The sequence below is a fragment of the Lampetra fluviatilis genome, chromosome 3, assembly GCF_964198595.1.
Source record: "Lampetra fluviatilis chromosome 3, kcLamFluv1.1, whole genome shotgun sequence".
Lineage (NCBI taxonomy): Eukaryota > Metazoa > Chordata > Hyperoartia > Petromyzontiformes > Petromyzontidae > Lampetra > Lampetra fluviatilis.
In genome coordinates this window covers 11,659,492-11,676,834 of record NC_136277.1, presented here as the reverse complement: position 1 = coordinate 11,676,834, position 17,343 = coordinate 11,659,492, and the positions used below count along the sequence as shown (strand labels likewise).

Genomic DNA, 17,343 nt, shown 5'->3' with positions numbered 1-17,343 from the left:
GACTCCTTGTAAAAAAAGGTGTCAGTTTCGTTGCCAGATAAAAGGTAAAAAAACAATTACCTTGTGAGAGACTCCCCTAAAACAATCATTGTAGCTACTGCAGATCCTGAGTCTCTACACCACCATTCAAGCCTTTTATGGCTTTATTTTGATTTAGAAAAGTTTTTGGTTTGGCCATGTTTGTTTGCTGTAGTACGGAGTAAGACTGATGGCCTTAATCTAAGTTGTCTTGTGGTTGTTGTTGTCGTTTGACTTGCATCCCACTGGGATTTTTGCACACAGCGTTGGTGTACGGTGTTTTTTCTGCAATATTTTGCCGTCTTTTCTTGGATTTTATGTTTGCACTCAGTCACACAGTCACTTTAAGATGTTTTCTTGTTCATGTTTTTAGTTTGTTGCGGTCGCACCCGATTCAACACAGGACTATTACCAAATAAAATGAATAAAAAACTGAAGTCTTCGCAAGCCCTGGGAGAGAGTCCCACAAATCATCTTTAGAGCTATCTCAGCCCCTGGTGCAGAGTAGTCCCTTACAACAGCCATTGTTGTAGCTCTCGCAGTTCAAACGGCGAGGCATGTACATGAGACATGACGTCATAACGCATTGTACAGGCGAGGCTATTTAACACATGACGTCACGCGACCGCTTGCGTAGATTGTTTTTGTTGTTTTCTTTGAACCTAAGAATATGGGTATTTAAAACGTGACGTCATCGCGCAAGATACACGGGCGCGAGTGTATTTAAAACGTGACGTCATCCCGCATTATTTGCAGGCGCAAGAGTATTTAAAACGTGACGTCATCGCGCATTATACACTGACACGTGTATTTAAATCGTGATGTCATCCCGCATTATTTACAGGCGCAAGAGTATTTACAACGTGACGTCATCGCGCTTGATACACGGATACGTGGGAATTTAAAACGTGACGTCATCGCGCAATAATTAAAGGCGCAAAAGTATTTAAACATGACGTCATCGCGCGTTACCCATGGCCCCCCGGGGGGGGAAGGCGTGGGGGTTAAATGATCTTACGTCATCACGCATCGGGTCAACTCCCCCCCCCCCCCGTTCGCTGTAGATGCGTCAAGCCGCAACGCGGGCGGTGTGCGCAATGACGTCACCGAGCCGTGACTTTGTTTATTTGTGCCGCGCGCGGTGACGTCATCCGTGAATGATGAGTGAGTGATGAGTGAGTGAGTGATGAGTGAGTGATGAGTGAGTGAGTGATGAGTGAGTGATGAGTGAGTGAGTGATGAGTGAGTGAGTGGTGAGTGATGAGTGAGTGAGTGGTGAGTGATGAGTGAGTGAGTGGTGAGTGATGAGTGAGTGATGAGTGAGTGAGTGATGAGTGAGTGATGAGTGAGTGATGAGTGAGTGAGTGATGAGTGAGTGAGTGGTGAGTGATGAGTGAGTGAGTGAGTGGTGAGTGAGTGATGAGTGAGTGATGAGTGAGTGAGTGATGAGTGAGTGATGAGTGAGTGAGTGATGAGTGATGAGTGAGTGATGAGTGAGTGAGTGATGAGTGAGTGAGTGGTGAGTGATGAGTGAGTGAGTGATGAGTGAGTGAGTGAGTGGTGAGTGATGAGTGAGTGAGTGAGTGGTGAGTGATGAGTGAGTGAGTGATGAGTGAGTGGTGAGTGATGAGTGAGTGATGAGTGAGTGAGTGGTGAGTGAGTGATGAGTGAGTGATGAGTGAGTGATGAGTGAGTGATGAGTGAGTGAGTGATGAGTGAGTGAGTGGTGAGTGATGAGTGAGTGATGAGTGAGTGAGTGGTGAGTGATGAGTGAGTGATGAGTGAGTGAGTGGTGAGTGATGAGTGAGTGATGAGTGAGTGAGTGATGAGTGAGTGATGAGTGAGTGATGAGTGAGTGATGAGTGAGTGAGTGATGAGTGAGTGAGTGGTGAGTGATGAGTGAGTGAGTGAGTGGTGAGTGAGTGAGTGGTGAGTGAGTGATGAGTGGCGAGTGAGTGCGCGTGCGTTATTGCGTCACTGCTTGCGTCACTGCGTGCGCGTGCACCGCGGTGCGTGGTGGGAGATTCTAAATCCACCGAGTCACTTGTTCGCCGACGATATTAGAAGCGGAGTGGCCGATTTCTTATTTATATTTTTTTGTTTTAATAAAAGCAACGATCGGCTTCTGTCTCCAAGCATGGCCACGGGCGGAGAGTAAGTAACTAACGAATGTGTGTTTTTTTTAGTTTGTTTCTTGCATGTCAGAGTTTATATATCTTAAACAACAAAAATGTGTAATTGAGTAGAGACTAGGCCGCAAGTCCCAGCCTTGTCGTAACGCCGTCAAACTCTTGCTGCGATAAAATAAAAAAAACGCTGGGAGAGTTTCGCTATTGTTGGTTGCTTTGTAAAACGTCGTCGTTATTTTGCGAGCGTTTTACCCATCGTTTTATACGCCGGGGAAGAGGTTTATTTTTTTTTTTAAACAAATAAACAAAACGTTAAAAAATCTTGATTAGAAGCTTTCGTGACTGCGTGAATCAATTCTATTTGGGCTCTTTCGTTAAAGTGACGTAGGTATAAAAATAAAATAAAAAATAAAATATAAAGTAAAATGTTAAAAAATATATAAAATAAAACATAACAAATTTAATAAAAAATATAATACAAAATAAAATTAAAATAAAAAAATATAATACGTAATAAAATATACCTACGTGACTTTACCGAAATAATCACAGAGTATAAACATTAACGTAAAACCAACTACCTTGCGTGAGGCCGATAAAGTGTCGAGTCACGCCTTGAACCGTTACTCGGCGTCGTCCTTGACAATGTGACAGCAGCTCACGTTTACGACGTCCTCTTGTTGTGTTTAGGTCCGATGCGAAACGTCGTACTCCAGATTGTCAACGTCGTGGGAGTTTTACTCTTTTACCCCCTTACCATAACCACCACAATCCACAACCAATGTGCCTATGATCACTGTTTCATTGCTTTCATGGCTTTATTTTGGTGATTTCGAAAAGTGTCTTGGTTTGGCCATGTTTGTGTTGTTGTAGTACAGAGTTAGACTGATGGCCTTAATCTAAGTTGCCTTGTGGTTGTTGTTTTTGTTTGACTTGCATCCCACTGGGATTTGTGCACACAGCGTTGGTGTACGGTGATTTTTTTCTGCAATATTTTGCTGTCTTTTCATGGATTTTCTGTTTGCACTCAGTCACATTTTCACTTTAAGATGTTTTTTTGTTCACGTTTTTGTTTTTTGTTTGTTGCGGTTGCACCCGATTCAAGAGCCGAATGGCTCACAGGGCTACACCTAATACTTGAACTTGCAACTAATACTCTGATATTCTTGGTTCTTTCGCTAAAGTCACAAGGGAAGTAATACAATAATAAAAATTTAATTAAATTCTCACGACGTTTCGGCCACAACGCAAGCAGCCGTCCTGCGTTGTGGCCGAAACTTCGTGAGAATTTTATTGTTTTGCTTTTATTATTTCCCTTCTACGTGACTTTAGCGAAAGAACAAAAGAGTATGGTTTCGAATTAAAATAGTAACTAATAGGCAACGTTTTGTTTTAAGTAACAAAAACGTTACTTCGACACAAAGGCCGTAATTTTAATATATATTGGGGGGACAAAGGCAAAGATCCCCCGTATAGCCTTAACAGACTGTAGGGGCAAGTGCTGTTAGCGAGCACCTATGAAGGCCGGCACGGCACACGAGGGGGTGGGTGGCCAACACCACGCCCGACCGCCTTTGTCTCCCTAGCGGCGATGTTTACACATCGCACTAGGTACTCATTTTAGGCTGAGTCGACCTAGGGGAGGCGCGGGACCGGTTCAGATAATCGTCACTGGTGTTGGTCGTGAGCGGGAATTGAACTCGGGTCGCCGGGTTCATAGCGCAGCTATAAAATAGATTTCTGTTCATATGATTGTGGTTATGGTTGTACTTTATAAATCCAGAATCTCTGCCATTACGTACAATGAAACAAGAAAAGGTTAAAAAAGAAAAAAACAGAGCAGTGTAATACAATACACTATTAGCCATTATTGTACAAAATAAATAAAAAGTCCATCCTATGTGTTAGTTAATTTTTTAATATTTTAGGCAGGAAATTAGTTTTCAAATTTAGATTTTTTTTTCTGGAAGATTTGGTCCCCCCCAATGTTGACTCCATGGCTACAGCCTCGCTCCGATACAGCTGTCAAAACCCATGCGGTTTATAACCCCGTATTCTTGTGTAATAATTCTCCGGAGACGGATTCGGAATCGGTCTTCTTTATTTTCACTTCACGGTACACTTGTTCCCACACGCTCCGTTGCTGGCAGACAACGGAGAGCGGCAGACTCCCACAACTCCCACCGCGCACGTGGCACCCGGAGCCCCGTTCGCGCGTGGCTCTCACCCCGTTCAGTTCCCCGTCTCTCCTCGATCATCCCTCTCTCCTCCCTCTTAATCCCTTCGTCACGTGGTCCCCCCAGCCAATCCTCCATGGGCAATCTCGACCGTTCTCGATGGTTCCCTGTCACTCCCGGGACCACGCCTCTTATCCGGATCCCCATTAGCTGGGGCCCCAATGGCTGGGCCAATCACCCCTGATGACATGCCGTGATCACGCCGGCCCCACGCTCCCTATCTCGACCCTTATTGGCTACAAGCAGGACCGGCAAGCCAATCCCCCACGTGAACCCACTATATCTGTTATTACACTTGTACAGGGAAATTGACTTTTCAGGTCCATACGGTTTTGACAGTCATGCTATACACTGTACTACTATACACTACTATACACTACACTACTACACACTACACTACTATAAACTACACTATACACTACACTACTATACACTACACCACTAAACCACTAAACACTACACTACAAAACACTACACTACTATACACTACACTATACACTACACTATACACTACACTACTATACACTACATTACATACTACACTATACACTACTATACACTACACCACTAAACCACTAAACACTACACTACTATACACTACACTACTAAACACTACACTACTATACACTACACTATACACTACACTATACACAACACTACTATACACTACATTACACCAGGGGCGGTTTCTTCATTAGGGCGATTGGGCGACGCACCACCAATGTCATTCAACCACAGAGTCACGCTAGCCGTCACTGTGCCTCTGGATATAGTCCAATCAGCGTCATGCTACGTTCTGTGGAGTACCGCCTCTTTTTGGGCGATTTCCCTCCAGCTGAGAATCGCCCCGAGTGGTCCCATAGACTTACATTCAAAGATGTTTTTTTTCGAACGGGGGCGCTGCAATGCATTCTCTATGGCTTCCGGGAGGGCTCGCCCTAACGTGCTTACGTCATCATACGTGCTTACATCATCATACGTAAGCACGTTTCATCCAACAATATAATTTGTCGCGACCTAGTGGAATCTTTAATAAAAAAAACTTGAGTGGTTTGTTTTAATAGTGAGTATAGAAACAAACAAGATGTATTGTAAGAGTCACTTTATTTTTCATTAATATTAAAGAAGTGAAGTTGCCTTTACATGCTTAAGCTGTTAATTTATCCATTGCATGGGTGGACCTTATCCTTATCAATCATCCAGACATTTGCCCCCCCTGAGAGATTTTGCAGGAGCCGCCACTGCATTACACACTACACTATACACTACACTACTATACACTACATTACACACTATACTAAACACTACACTACTATAAACTACACTACTATACACTACACTATACACTACACTACTATACACTACACCACTAAACCACTAAACACTACACTACTATACACTACACTATACACTACACTACTAAACACTACATTACTAAACACTACATTACTAAACACTACACTATACACTACACTACTATACAATAAACCATTAAACACTACACTACTAAACACTACACTACACTATACACTACACTACTAAACACTAAACCACTAAACACTACACTACTATACACTACACTATACACTACACTACTATACACTACATTACACCCTACACTATACACTACACTACTAAACACTACACTACTATGCACTACACTACTATAAACTAAACCACGAAATACTACACTACTATACACTACACTATACACTACACTACTAAACACTACACTATACACTACACTACTAAACACTACACTACTAAACACTACACTACTAAACACTACACTACTAAACACTACACTACTAAACACTACACTACTATACACTACACTACTAAACACTACACCACTAAACACTACACTACTATACACTACACTATACACTACACTATACACTACACTGCTATACACTACACTATACACTACACCACTATACACTACACCACTATAAACTACATTATACACTACACTATACACTACACTACTAAACACTACACTACTAAACACTACACTACTAAACACTACACTACTATACACTACACTATACACTACACTATACATTACACTATACACTACACTACTAAACACTACACTACTATACACTACTTGTCAACCCACACGGTTTACCCCGTATTGACTTTTCAGGTCCATACGGCGTACAGCCGTTTCAATACCGGCAATAACATTGTCAATTTGTTTGTGTTTCTCCATTGTGATGGGACTTTGTCGGATGAACGCTGAGATTCAAAAGGGGCACGGGGTAACCAATAAAGTCTGAATTGCTTTGTAATAAGTTAGGCCACTGGTGAGGAGTTGACATGTATGCTACGGTAAATTGCTTATGTCGGGTGCTGGCGGGCTAAACGACACATTTTTTATTTACGCCATCTAAGCCAACAACAAAAACCTGTTTTTTACCCTTCCATCTGACAACAAAAATGACACTTTTTTTTTACAAGGAGTCATGTTTGCATAGACCACAATACCTGCAGTCGTAATGCAAACAAAAAACATAACTCTGATAATGTATGCACTGTCCTTGAAGTTGATTGGTCCACACCCGAGACAGCTTTCCTTAGAGCCTAGTCTTTAAGTGCACCTTTTGGCGTCATCTGATCCAACACCATGTGAGACTAGGCTCTAAGGAAAGCTGTCTCGGGTGTGGACCAATCAACTTCAAGGACAGTGCATAACATCAGAGTTATGTTTTTTGTTTGCATTATGACTGCAGGTATTGTGGTCTATGCAAACATGACTCCTTGTAAAAAAGGTGTCAGTTTTGTTGCCAGATAAAAGGGTAAAAAATCTATTATATTTTTTACTGGCAAATGAGGTTCCAATGGTGTAAATGCTTGCCCCGAGCTCTCATACTCTGATGGTTCATTGTCTTTGAGTTGTGCGCCTTTTGGCGTCATCTGGTCCAACACCATGTGAGACTAGGCTCTAAGGAAAGCTGTCTCGGGTGTGGACCAATCAACTTCAAGGACAGTGCACATACATTATCAGAGTTGTGTTTTTTGTTTGCATTATGACTGCAAGTATTGTGGTCTATGCAAACATGACTCCTTGTAAAAAAGATGTCAGTTTTGTTGCCAGATAAAAAAAAACAATTATCAATCATTTACCAGTCTCAACCCTGAGTTCTGATGAGATAGGACGCATTCCATGTGATTCAGTCATAGGCTTATTTTCTTAGGATGTTGACATTTTCACCGAGTTTGGGTCCATTTGCGCCAACTGCCCTGCTGCCTCTTTTTTTACCAACAAAACGATCGCGGCCGCGCCCTCACGTTTCCCGCGCGTCTTCTTCCCCCGTGTGCGTCTCTGCGCCACCCAGTGATGTGTCGACGGCAATCTTGAAGCAGAAGCAGAGGCCCAACCGCCTGGTGGTGGACGAGGCCATCAATGAGGACAACAGCGTGGTGTCTCTGTCTCAGGTGACCATCCCTCGCCCCGCACTTCCTCGTTCCGGCACGTGGCCGGTTTTCACGCGAGAAGCGTCGAGCTCTGTGAGACACGTCGCGGCTTCGGGTGGCGGGCTTTTGTTGATACGCTCGGAAGTTTTCTACGAATTGTCGCACCCCCCGCTCGGCTGCAGGTCACTACCGCAGAACGCGTTGAGGAGCAGCCTGAAGAGGGAACGCCGTTAACGACGCGTCGCAATATCGCGCTTGGTGATGAAATCATGCCGGCCTTGTCGGATGGATGCCTGTTGATGTCTCCCTGGCGTTCCGTTGGCTGGTGTAGCGGGAGTGATGGTGTAATCTCTCGCAACAGCTCTCGCGAGATTAAGAGTTACGATCTCGTCATGACTCCCATATTTACGTTGACATATGATCCCTTATGGTGTTGAGAATCAAGATACAACTGTAGCTTGCTGGACTTAAAACTAATCTGAATATTCTGTAGTCTGGCTTCAGGTGAGTGGCAGTGGTTTGGTTGAAATTTAGAGAAACCATGACCCAGAGCTTGATCCCAGGGCCTCGGATGTGCTGGCACAAGCGTCAGTCCCCTAGGATACTGATCTCCTTGACTAAAACACATACCCTCAGAGATGTTGACTACTTGTCTCCGATGTTGCCACCAGCCTCCGGTAGGTTTACATCTGGTTGCATGTTGCTTGAGCACTTAATGTTGAAACCCACACTCTCAGAGGCGCTGATTCCTTCCCCTAAAGCACCCCGGCTCCTGGACTGAGCTAGCCGCCCCCCCCCCCCCCCACCAGCAGAGTTAAAAGTTGGTCGCAACCGGGTACCCGATACCCGTACCCTACCCGATACCCGGCTACCCGTACCCGGCCGGGTATCGGGTAGGGTACGGGTACCCGATTGCGACCTCTGGGATGAAGCCACGTTGCAGGCGCGGGTGGGTTGATTTTAGGAACTTGAATTGTGAGAAGAGACAAGACGTTGGGAAATGAGTGACAAACGGTGACTCACCAGTGACTCACGGTCTACTCGTACTCGTACCCTACCCGTACCCGGCCGCACCAGGGTCGCAAACGGGTAGCCGTTTTCGACCCTGGTGCGGCCGGGTACGGGTACGGGTAGGCCGTGAGTCACTGGTGAGTAACCGTTTGTCACTCATTTCGGGTAGGGTACGGGTACGGGTAGGGAACGGGTACCCGTACCCGGCCGGGTACGGGTACCCATTTGCGACCCTGGTGCGGCCGGGTATGGGTAAGGAATCAAAACCCGTTTGCGACCTCTGTCGCAGGTCCCTTAAACACTCGATGGTGTTCATCTTCTTGGTTCTTTCGGTAAAGTGACGTAGAAGGAAAATAATAAAATAAAAAATAAATAAAATAAAAAACATAATAAAATAATTCTCACGACGTTTTGGCCACAACGCAAGCAGCCGTCCTCAGGTGGAGAACAGGTCTGTCGAGAAGGCAGAGCTTTGGAGAGTTGATGGTGACGCCGGCTCACTAACTGATCGACATCTCAGCTCGTGTGGGGCTCCTCGGCCTTCTCGACAGACCTGTTCTCCACCTGACGACGGCTGCTTGCGTTGTGGCCGAAACGTCGTGAGAATTGTTAAATGTTTTATTTTTATTTTATTATTTTATTGTTTCCCTTCTACGTGACTCTACCGAAAGAACCAAGAAGATGAATCCCTGCAGTCATGAAAGCTTTAAATCGAAATAATAAAATAACTGAATAAAAATAAAAAATAAAAATTCATATTCCAAAGAACACAGGATGAGATGCTACTATCCTTTGTGCAAGCACTTCCAAGAGTTCATGAACAGTGAGCCTGGTGAAATTTGGGGAGCGCATCGTCAGTAGTGAACCTTTGGTTCCTAGGGTGTTTCGGCCTTTCACACTATACACCCTCCCCAAAGGCGGCCAGCGACAGGGTGATCAATCCTACGCTTGCGTCCCATTCCCAATTAGTCATAGGAGTTGCCTTGTTGTTGATAGCCAACATCCCATGGGACTATGCATGGCAGGGGCGTCCTCCTCCCTGAGTCAAGCATTGTTGACTGCATACCTCCTGGCCCTCTCACTTCGGGGCCCAGCTGGGGTCTTTCCTCTTCATCCAGAGCCACTGACTACTGCCTTCTGCCGCCTCTGATACGGCTCTGATTGCCGAGCGCTGGCTCTGGCCCTTAATTCCCAGGTCTCTAAGCAGTCTGGTTGTAGATGTTGCCACAAAACCTCTGCAGCCCACCTCCACTGGTCGGACTTCTGTGTTTCAGCCATGATGCCGTGCTTCGGCAGCTAGATCGGCATAGCGCAAAATATTTCATTATGTTTTCTTTTTAAAATTTTATTATTTTCCTTCTACGCGACTCTACCGAAAGAACCAAGAAGATGAATCCCTGCAAGTCACGAAAGAAGCTTTAAATCGAGAAATGTAAACACTCGACGGTGTGTCTCCCCGCACAGCCCAAGATGGACGAGCTGCAGCTGTTCCGCGGGGACACCGTGATGCTGAAGGGCAAGAAGCGGCGCGAGACGGTCTGCATCGTGCTCTCCGACGACACGTGCTCGGACGAGAAGATCCGCATGAACCGGGTCGTGCGCAACAACCTGCGCGTGCGTCTGGGCGACGTGGTCAGGTGGGTTACGCACGCGCGCGCGTGAGGCTGTGTATGTGTGTGTCTGTGGTGGGGAGCGGTGGTGTAGCGTTTCGCGCTTCAAGTTCATTTATTAGTTCTTTGGTTATTTTGGTAAAGTCACGTATAAAGATAAAACAAGTATAACCCGTAAAAACAAAGTTTTTCACTATAAATCCTTTATATGCGTGGCGGCTAGAGTCCTCTCGTTCTCTGGCTTGAGATGGCTGCCACCTATGGGTCAGATGATTGCATGGCACCATTAAGCATTTGGTAATTAAATATAATATTTTTGTCCTGAAAAGTGTCAAATTTAGGAAAAATGTTGGATCACGGGAAGTGGGTTAAAAAACGACCGAAAGATTTGCACGGTCGTAAGCAAGCAAGCAAGCACGCAAGCACACAAGCAAGCAAGCGAACTTAATATAAAAGATTTAATAATAAATTAAATAATAGCATACTACGACGTTTCGATTGCATCACAAGCAATCGTCATCAGGTATAAAAGAAATAGCAACAAAAATCTAACCAGAAAACTATAGACAGACACACAAGCAGACAGACATCATAAAGATACAGAGAGAGAACACGTATCGGCACAAAGAGAAAGGTCATCTCTGTGACGGGGCCTTAAATATCGAGAGGGGGCGGAGAGAGGGAGGGGGAATAATTCCTGCAGTCACGAAAGCTCCAAAATTAAGATTAATTTATTAGGTGTAGCCCTGTGAGCCATTCGGCTCTTGAATCGGGTGCAACCGCAACAAACAAAAAACTAAAACGTGAACAAAAAAACATCTTAAAGTGAATATGTGACTGAGTGCAAACAGAAAATCCAAGAAAAGACGGCAACATATTGCAGAAAAAACACCGTTACACCAACGCTGTGTGCAAAAATCCCAGTGGGATGCAAGTCAAACAACCAGCAACAACCACAAGACAACTTAGATTAAGGCCATCAGTCTAACTCTGTACTACAACAAACAAACATGGCCAAACCAATACACTTTTCGAAATCACCAAAATAAAGCCATGAAAGCAATGAAACAGTGATCATAGGAACTGTGACAGAATTTTCACAATAAATGACATAAACAACATGTACTACCAAAACCCTGCAGCCATAGCGGGCTGCATGAGTCACTCCACAACAGCAGGAGCATCAATCGGAGTATTATAATTTTTCAATGCACCTTTAAGATCAGCACACTAATTTAAAACACAGGTCATACTTTGTAGCGATCATTCGGAGCGAAACATTTTATTTTAGGCTGCGCTATGAACCTAACGACCCGGGTTCGATTCCCGCTCACGGCCAACACCGGTGACGATTGTTTGAACCGGTCCTCGGCCTCTCCTAGGTCGACTCAGCCTGGAATGAGTGACCTGGTGCGGTGTGTAAACATCGCCATTGGGGAGACAAAGGCGGTCGGACGTGGTGCTGGCCACCCACCCCCTCATGTACCGTTCCGGCCTTCATAGGTGCTCGCTAACCGCACTTGCCCCTACAGTCTGTTAAGGCTATACGGGAGATCTTTGCATCGGCCATTCGGCTCAGTCAGTTACCCCATGGCACTTGGGTCTGTCCCGTGACCTCCTGCAAACGGGTGTTCGACACTTCACGTGGCCTCAACGTGCACATAGTCTGGCACAAGCGCCGTGGTGACGTCACGGCCACTTAGTGGCGAATGGCGGTTGTTGTTGTTGTGGGTAGCAATAGCTTTGCGTGTGACACACTGCGCTACGAACCCGGCGACCCGAGTTCGATTCCCGCTCACGGCCAACACCAGTGACGATTATCTAAACCGGTCCTGGGCCTCCTCCCCTAGGTCGACTCAGCCTCAAACGAGTACCTGGCATGATGTGTAAACACAGCGACTGAGAAGACAAAGGTGGTTTGGCGTGGTGCTGGCCACCCACCCCCTCGTGTGCCGTGCCAGCCTTCATAGGTGCTCGCTAACAGGACTTGCCTCAACAGTTTTTGTTAAGGCTATACGGGGGGGGGGTCTTTGTGCGTGGAGCGATGCTCATAACAATGGGCAGAGTGCCGGGTGACTAAAACGCAGAAAGTTGAGTGTGGAGCAGAGTTGGCGGCATCTGTCATCTCCATCAACCCATAATACCTGGGTCCCGTAACATCCTGCCAGCGAGCCTTTGACAACTCCACGTGGCCTCAAGGTGCATCTAGCCTGGCACAAGCGCTGTTGGTGACTTTACCGCCATTTAGCGACGAACGGTAGTTTGTGTGTGGCACAGTGTAGCGGGAACATAGCAGCGCAATGCACTACAAACCCAGCTTGCCCTGTGCTCATGTGTCCTTGTGTTCTGGTATCTATTCAAATCTTAAATCGAATTGTTTGTTCAACGCCGTCGTGAATGTGGTGGCCACCGTTTGCTTTCGGGGTCATGTCAACCCCCTATTACAACTATGAAGAGAAAAACATCCAATTCTTACGCATTATTTAATGGCTGATGTGTTGTGCCCACATCGCGTGCGCGCATGCAGCATCCAGGCCTGCCCGGACGTCAAGTACGGCAAGCGAGTGCACGTGTTGCCCATTGACGACACGGTGGAGGGCATCACGGGAAACCTGTTTGAGGTCTACCTCAAGCCGTACTTCCTGGAGGCTTACCGGCCTGTACGCAAAGGTAGGGGCATCTCTTGACTGCTCTCCGTGACAACGCTGGGAAACGGGTTTTTTGCCAGCCCTCAGAACAGCCCAGTTGTGGTGACTTAACCGAAAAATAATAACAGTTCTGGTGGTCTAGCGGTAGCTTCTGGGTTCTCATTAATCCCCATCGCTGCTTAATCTCTGAGCTTTCACCATTCGGCATTCCGCTTTCTCTGCCACTTACAACTCCCTAGCCACGAACACCCGTGTGACCAACTTGCCGTCAATAAACCACCACATCTTTCGATTTAAAGCTTTCGTGACTGCAGGGATTCATCTTCTTGGTTTTTTCGGTAAAGTCACCACGTAGAAGGGAAATAATAAAATAATAAAAATAAAACATAATAAAATAATTTTCACGACGACGTTTCGCCCACAACGCAAGCAGCCGTCCTCAGGCGAAGAACAGGTCTGTCGGAAAGACAGCGTCTGAATGAACACCACCAGGCTTGGAAGCGTATATTTAAGCTGGGTTAGAGGACAAGAAGGGCGCCTTGACAAAGGAATGTATATATCAACAGAGGAATTTAGCCACATCTTGTCACGTCTCTTCCGAAGCCAAGCTGGGTTGAAATAGATGGGAGGCTGCCTGATAAGCGTGGGACTGCCACGTGGCCAGGCGATGGTAGCGTAGCAATGGATGGCATCTACCTGTGCGGAGTTTTGAGTCTTAACTCGCCATCTGTATAAGGAGGTTTCCCCCAGGTACTCTGGTCTCTGCCCACAAGCTCTCCTGAAAAATAATCTTGAGACTCGGTGAAGTTTTCCTGGGCGCCTTAATGTTATCACCACTTAAGTGATGATAATGAGACCGGAAGAGCACACCTGAATGGTCTGCAGAAGGATAGAAAAAGTGGCAAGGAAATAGTGGCATCAAAATGATGAATGTTATTACCCTTTTATCTTGAGGTTACTCAATGAAAATCATATTTCTCCTTTGGTTACCCAGAAATCCTAAACTAAGCTAAATTCTTAGTTTTAAGCACGATGCAATAATTTTGACCTTTGGTCAACTTCCCACTGAATAGTTTCCTTTTCATGTTGGAAGAAACCAAAGTGCGCATGCGAGGGCATCATTCTCAAAGGCACTGGTTGCCTTGCACACACGCTGGAGGAGGAGGCTGTCACGAGGCTACGTGGGTTGACGTCCACTTGCGTGTAACATCGACAAGCTTACTTATATATACTCTTAGGTTTTTTTCGGTAAAGTCGCGTAGGTAAAAGTAATAGAAATAATAATAGAAATTAAGTAATAAATCACGACGTTTCGGAGGCAACACAAGTCTCCGTCATCAGGTGGGACCGTCACAGCTAGATTTACTGTATCAAGTGAAGAGAAATCCAAGAGACAAGATCTTATATACTGGTTCAGGGGAAGGGGGAGGAGCTTAGAGGGAGGAGCTTAGGGGGAGGAGCTTATCTAAATAAGCTCCTCCCCCCTCCCCTGAACCAGTATATAAGATCTTGTCTCTTGGATTTCTCTTCACTTGATACAGTAAATTTGGCTGTGACGGTCCCACCTGATGACGGAGACTTGTGTTGCCTCCGAAACGTCGTGATTTTAAATTTTATTTCTATTATTTTTCTTTTAACTTTTACCTACGTGACTTTACCGAAAACAACCCAAGAGTATGAATCCTTGCAGTCACGAAAGCTTCAAATCTAGAATTACTTACTTATTTTTCTCTGAAATCTGGCGCTCTGACTGTGTGACGGTCAAAAGCATTCGCCAAATAAAAGAACAATTCTCAGAAGGTCCGCACAGATGGGTTCCGGAACCCACTAGACTTACTGCCTTCTCTCCGGTCGACCCTCAGCGTTCAGGAGCTTCACTAATTTGCCCGACTCGCCAAACCTTCACCTTTGAAGCGCTGCCTCTCAGTGTGTGCGTGCAACCGCGTCCGACGCGAGGGCGGTGAAAAAAAATTAACCCGTAAAAACAAAGTTTTTCACTATAAATCCTTTATATGTGTAGGGCTGTTACAGAGAGCCCGTTATGCATGGCAGCCTATGGTAAACAAGCACAGTGGGCGGGGCTACGTCAGTGCACGGGCAGGTGCCCTCTACGACGTCCGCGCTTCGGACGTTACGATCCCCCGGGGCCCCACCCCTCAGGGAGGGGGGTGTATAAAAGGGGAATGTATCGGGGGGCTCAGGAGTGATGTTTAGCTAAAGGAGAGAAGACGGAAGACGTCTTAGAGAGAGCCCTGGACTCCCCCTGGTACGCCGTCCTTATCAGGACCGCGCAGGCTCGAGCCAGTGGCGTGGTACCAGGGCCAGAGCCAGTGCTGGTCTGGACTCTGGGTACCGGGCCCGACTGACCAGTGTCGGGCCAAGATAGCCTCCCCTAGCCCATTAGTGGAGGACTCAGAGGCAGGCTAGGGTTAGCTAGAGAGGTGTGTCCTCAGATAGACGGGTGAGGGGGCCGATACCCCCTCAGTGTGTATGTCACAACGTGTGGTGTTAAATAAACAAGTGTGCCTCCAACTCCGGTGTGAACGAGTCATAAGCGTTACTACATCTGGCGTCAGAAGTGAAACAAAGTACGAACATGGATACACGCCGGACGACTCGAGTCGGGGTACCAGAGGCAGAAGACACCACTGCAGTCGGAGGGCCCGAGACGGCTGAAGATGCCATCGACCAGCCTGGGCTGGGCGCATCCACGCCACAGCAGCTGGAGGAAGGGGAGCCGTCGATGGAGGGGCTGAGGGAGGCGCACGCGAAGCTGACCGAGCTGCTGTACGCCGCAGCCGCCATGCTCGACACCATCACGCAGCTGGGGGCTGCGGGACCGCCACGGGGCAACGGCAGCCGACGATCACAGCGCCTTCCCGCCATTTCCACGGAGCAACATTTTGAAACTCCCGCCATCGCCGCAGCTGCTGTTGAGGGCGTGGCCGCTCTAAGCATCGCGTCCAACGGCGGGAGTACAGTACCTGCCGCGTCACCACCAACGGGCGGAACGTCACCACGGGTGCGACCGGCGATGCCATCGCTGGTTCGCGCCGACGCTGAGTTGAGTGAGGCGGACGAGGGAGTGCGTTCTTCCTCTGCAGCCGCTGCCTTACATCAGCGGCTACCTCCACTCAAGGAATTTGTGGGCGAGGATGGCGACTGGGGCGGCTTCCAGCGGCGCTTCCTCGCTCACCAGGAGATGGCACAGTGGACAGACGCCGAGGCTCTCCGAGCACTGCCAGCACTCCTCGACAGCGACGCCCTCGCCACACTAACATCGGCAACGAAGGAGAGGCGTTCCACGCTGCGGAAGGCGATGCAAGTGCTGTCCGCTGTGTATGGGCCACCATCGGACTGTCGTCAACTCTTTTACGATCGCCAGCGGGGGACGAAGGAGTCGCCCCTGGCGTACCGTACAAGCCTCCTGGCGCTGGCAAAGGAAGCCTTTCCACGAATGGACGACGAGGGGATCGACGCCATGGTGACAGAAAAGATACTTTTGCTGGCGGACGACTTAGACATCGTCATTGTCGCACAGGACGATGCAGAAATGTGCTCCCTCCAAGCGGCCCGTCTCCTCCACGCAAACCTGTCCTCTCAACGACGGAAGGCCAGCAAGGCGGCGAGCGGGCGCGCCGTCGCTGCGGCCACCCTCCCGGCGGAAGAGGTTTGCGCCATCAACCATCGACGGCAGCACGGAGCGGGAGCGCGGGGGGACCGGGCCGGTTCAAGCCATCTACAACGTCCATCGTCGCCACCAGCGCTTCCACGCTGCTACAACTGCGGCATCCGGGGCCACGTCGCCTCGGGGTGCCGCTCTCCTCGGCAGCGCGGGACGACACCTCAACGGGACGCCGGCCCTCGTCACAAGCTCCACCATCATAATCCGGCGAGTCGCGGCACCCCTCACGTTTGGCCCACGCACACGCCCGTCGCACACTTAAACACCGCAGCGAAGGGGGGGCCAATATCGCGTACCATGGCACCAACACGCACCGCTCTGGGTACTCACATTGAACCCAGCCAGTGGTCCGTGTTGGCCCATCGGGTTGTAGCCGCGTCGTCGGGGTCGTCGGCCGTTGTGGGTCACATCGATGGGGTGGAGGTTCGCATCTTGGTCGATACAGGAGCATCGGCGACCATTATTTCGGAGTTGATTTATAACATTCTCCCTGCCCAGAGCCGTCCTTTGATGCCTGTTAATGTGCCATTCTTTGCTGCTAACGGGGGTTCACTTGGCATCATCGGACAAATTCGAGCCCAAATT

At 47.7% G+C, this 17,343-nt stretch overlaps 1 protein-coding gene across 1 annotated transcript in view; it reads left to right on the top strand.

Annotated features, from left to right (window-relative positions):
• Positions 1 to 1,925: 1,925 nt before the first annotated feature.
• The window catches only part of LOC144952210 (transitional endoplasmic reticulum ATPase-like), a 51,992-nt gene continuing 36,574 nt past the window's right edge, over positions 1,926 to 17,343 (top strand). Inside the window, 4 exon segments of the mRNA XM_078882624.1 lie at positions 1,926 to 2,172; positions 7,726 to 7,825; positions 10,280 to 10,452; positions 12,953 to 13,095. Coding sequence (XP_078738750.1) covers positions 2,156 to 2,172; positions 7,726 to 7,825; positions 10,280 to 10,452; positions 12,953 to 13,095 — 433 coding nt within the window. The 5' untranslated portion in view covers positions 1,926 to 2,155.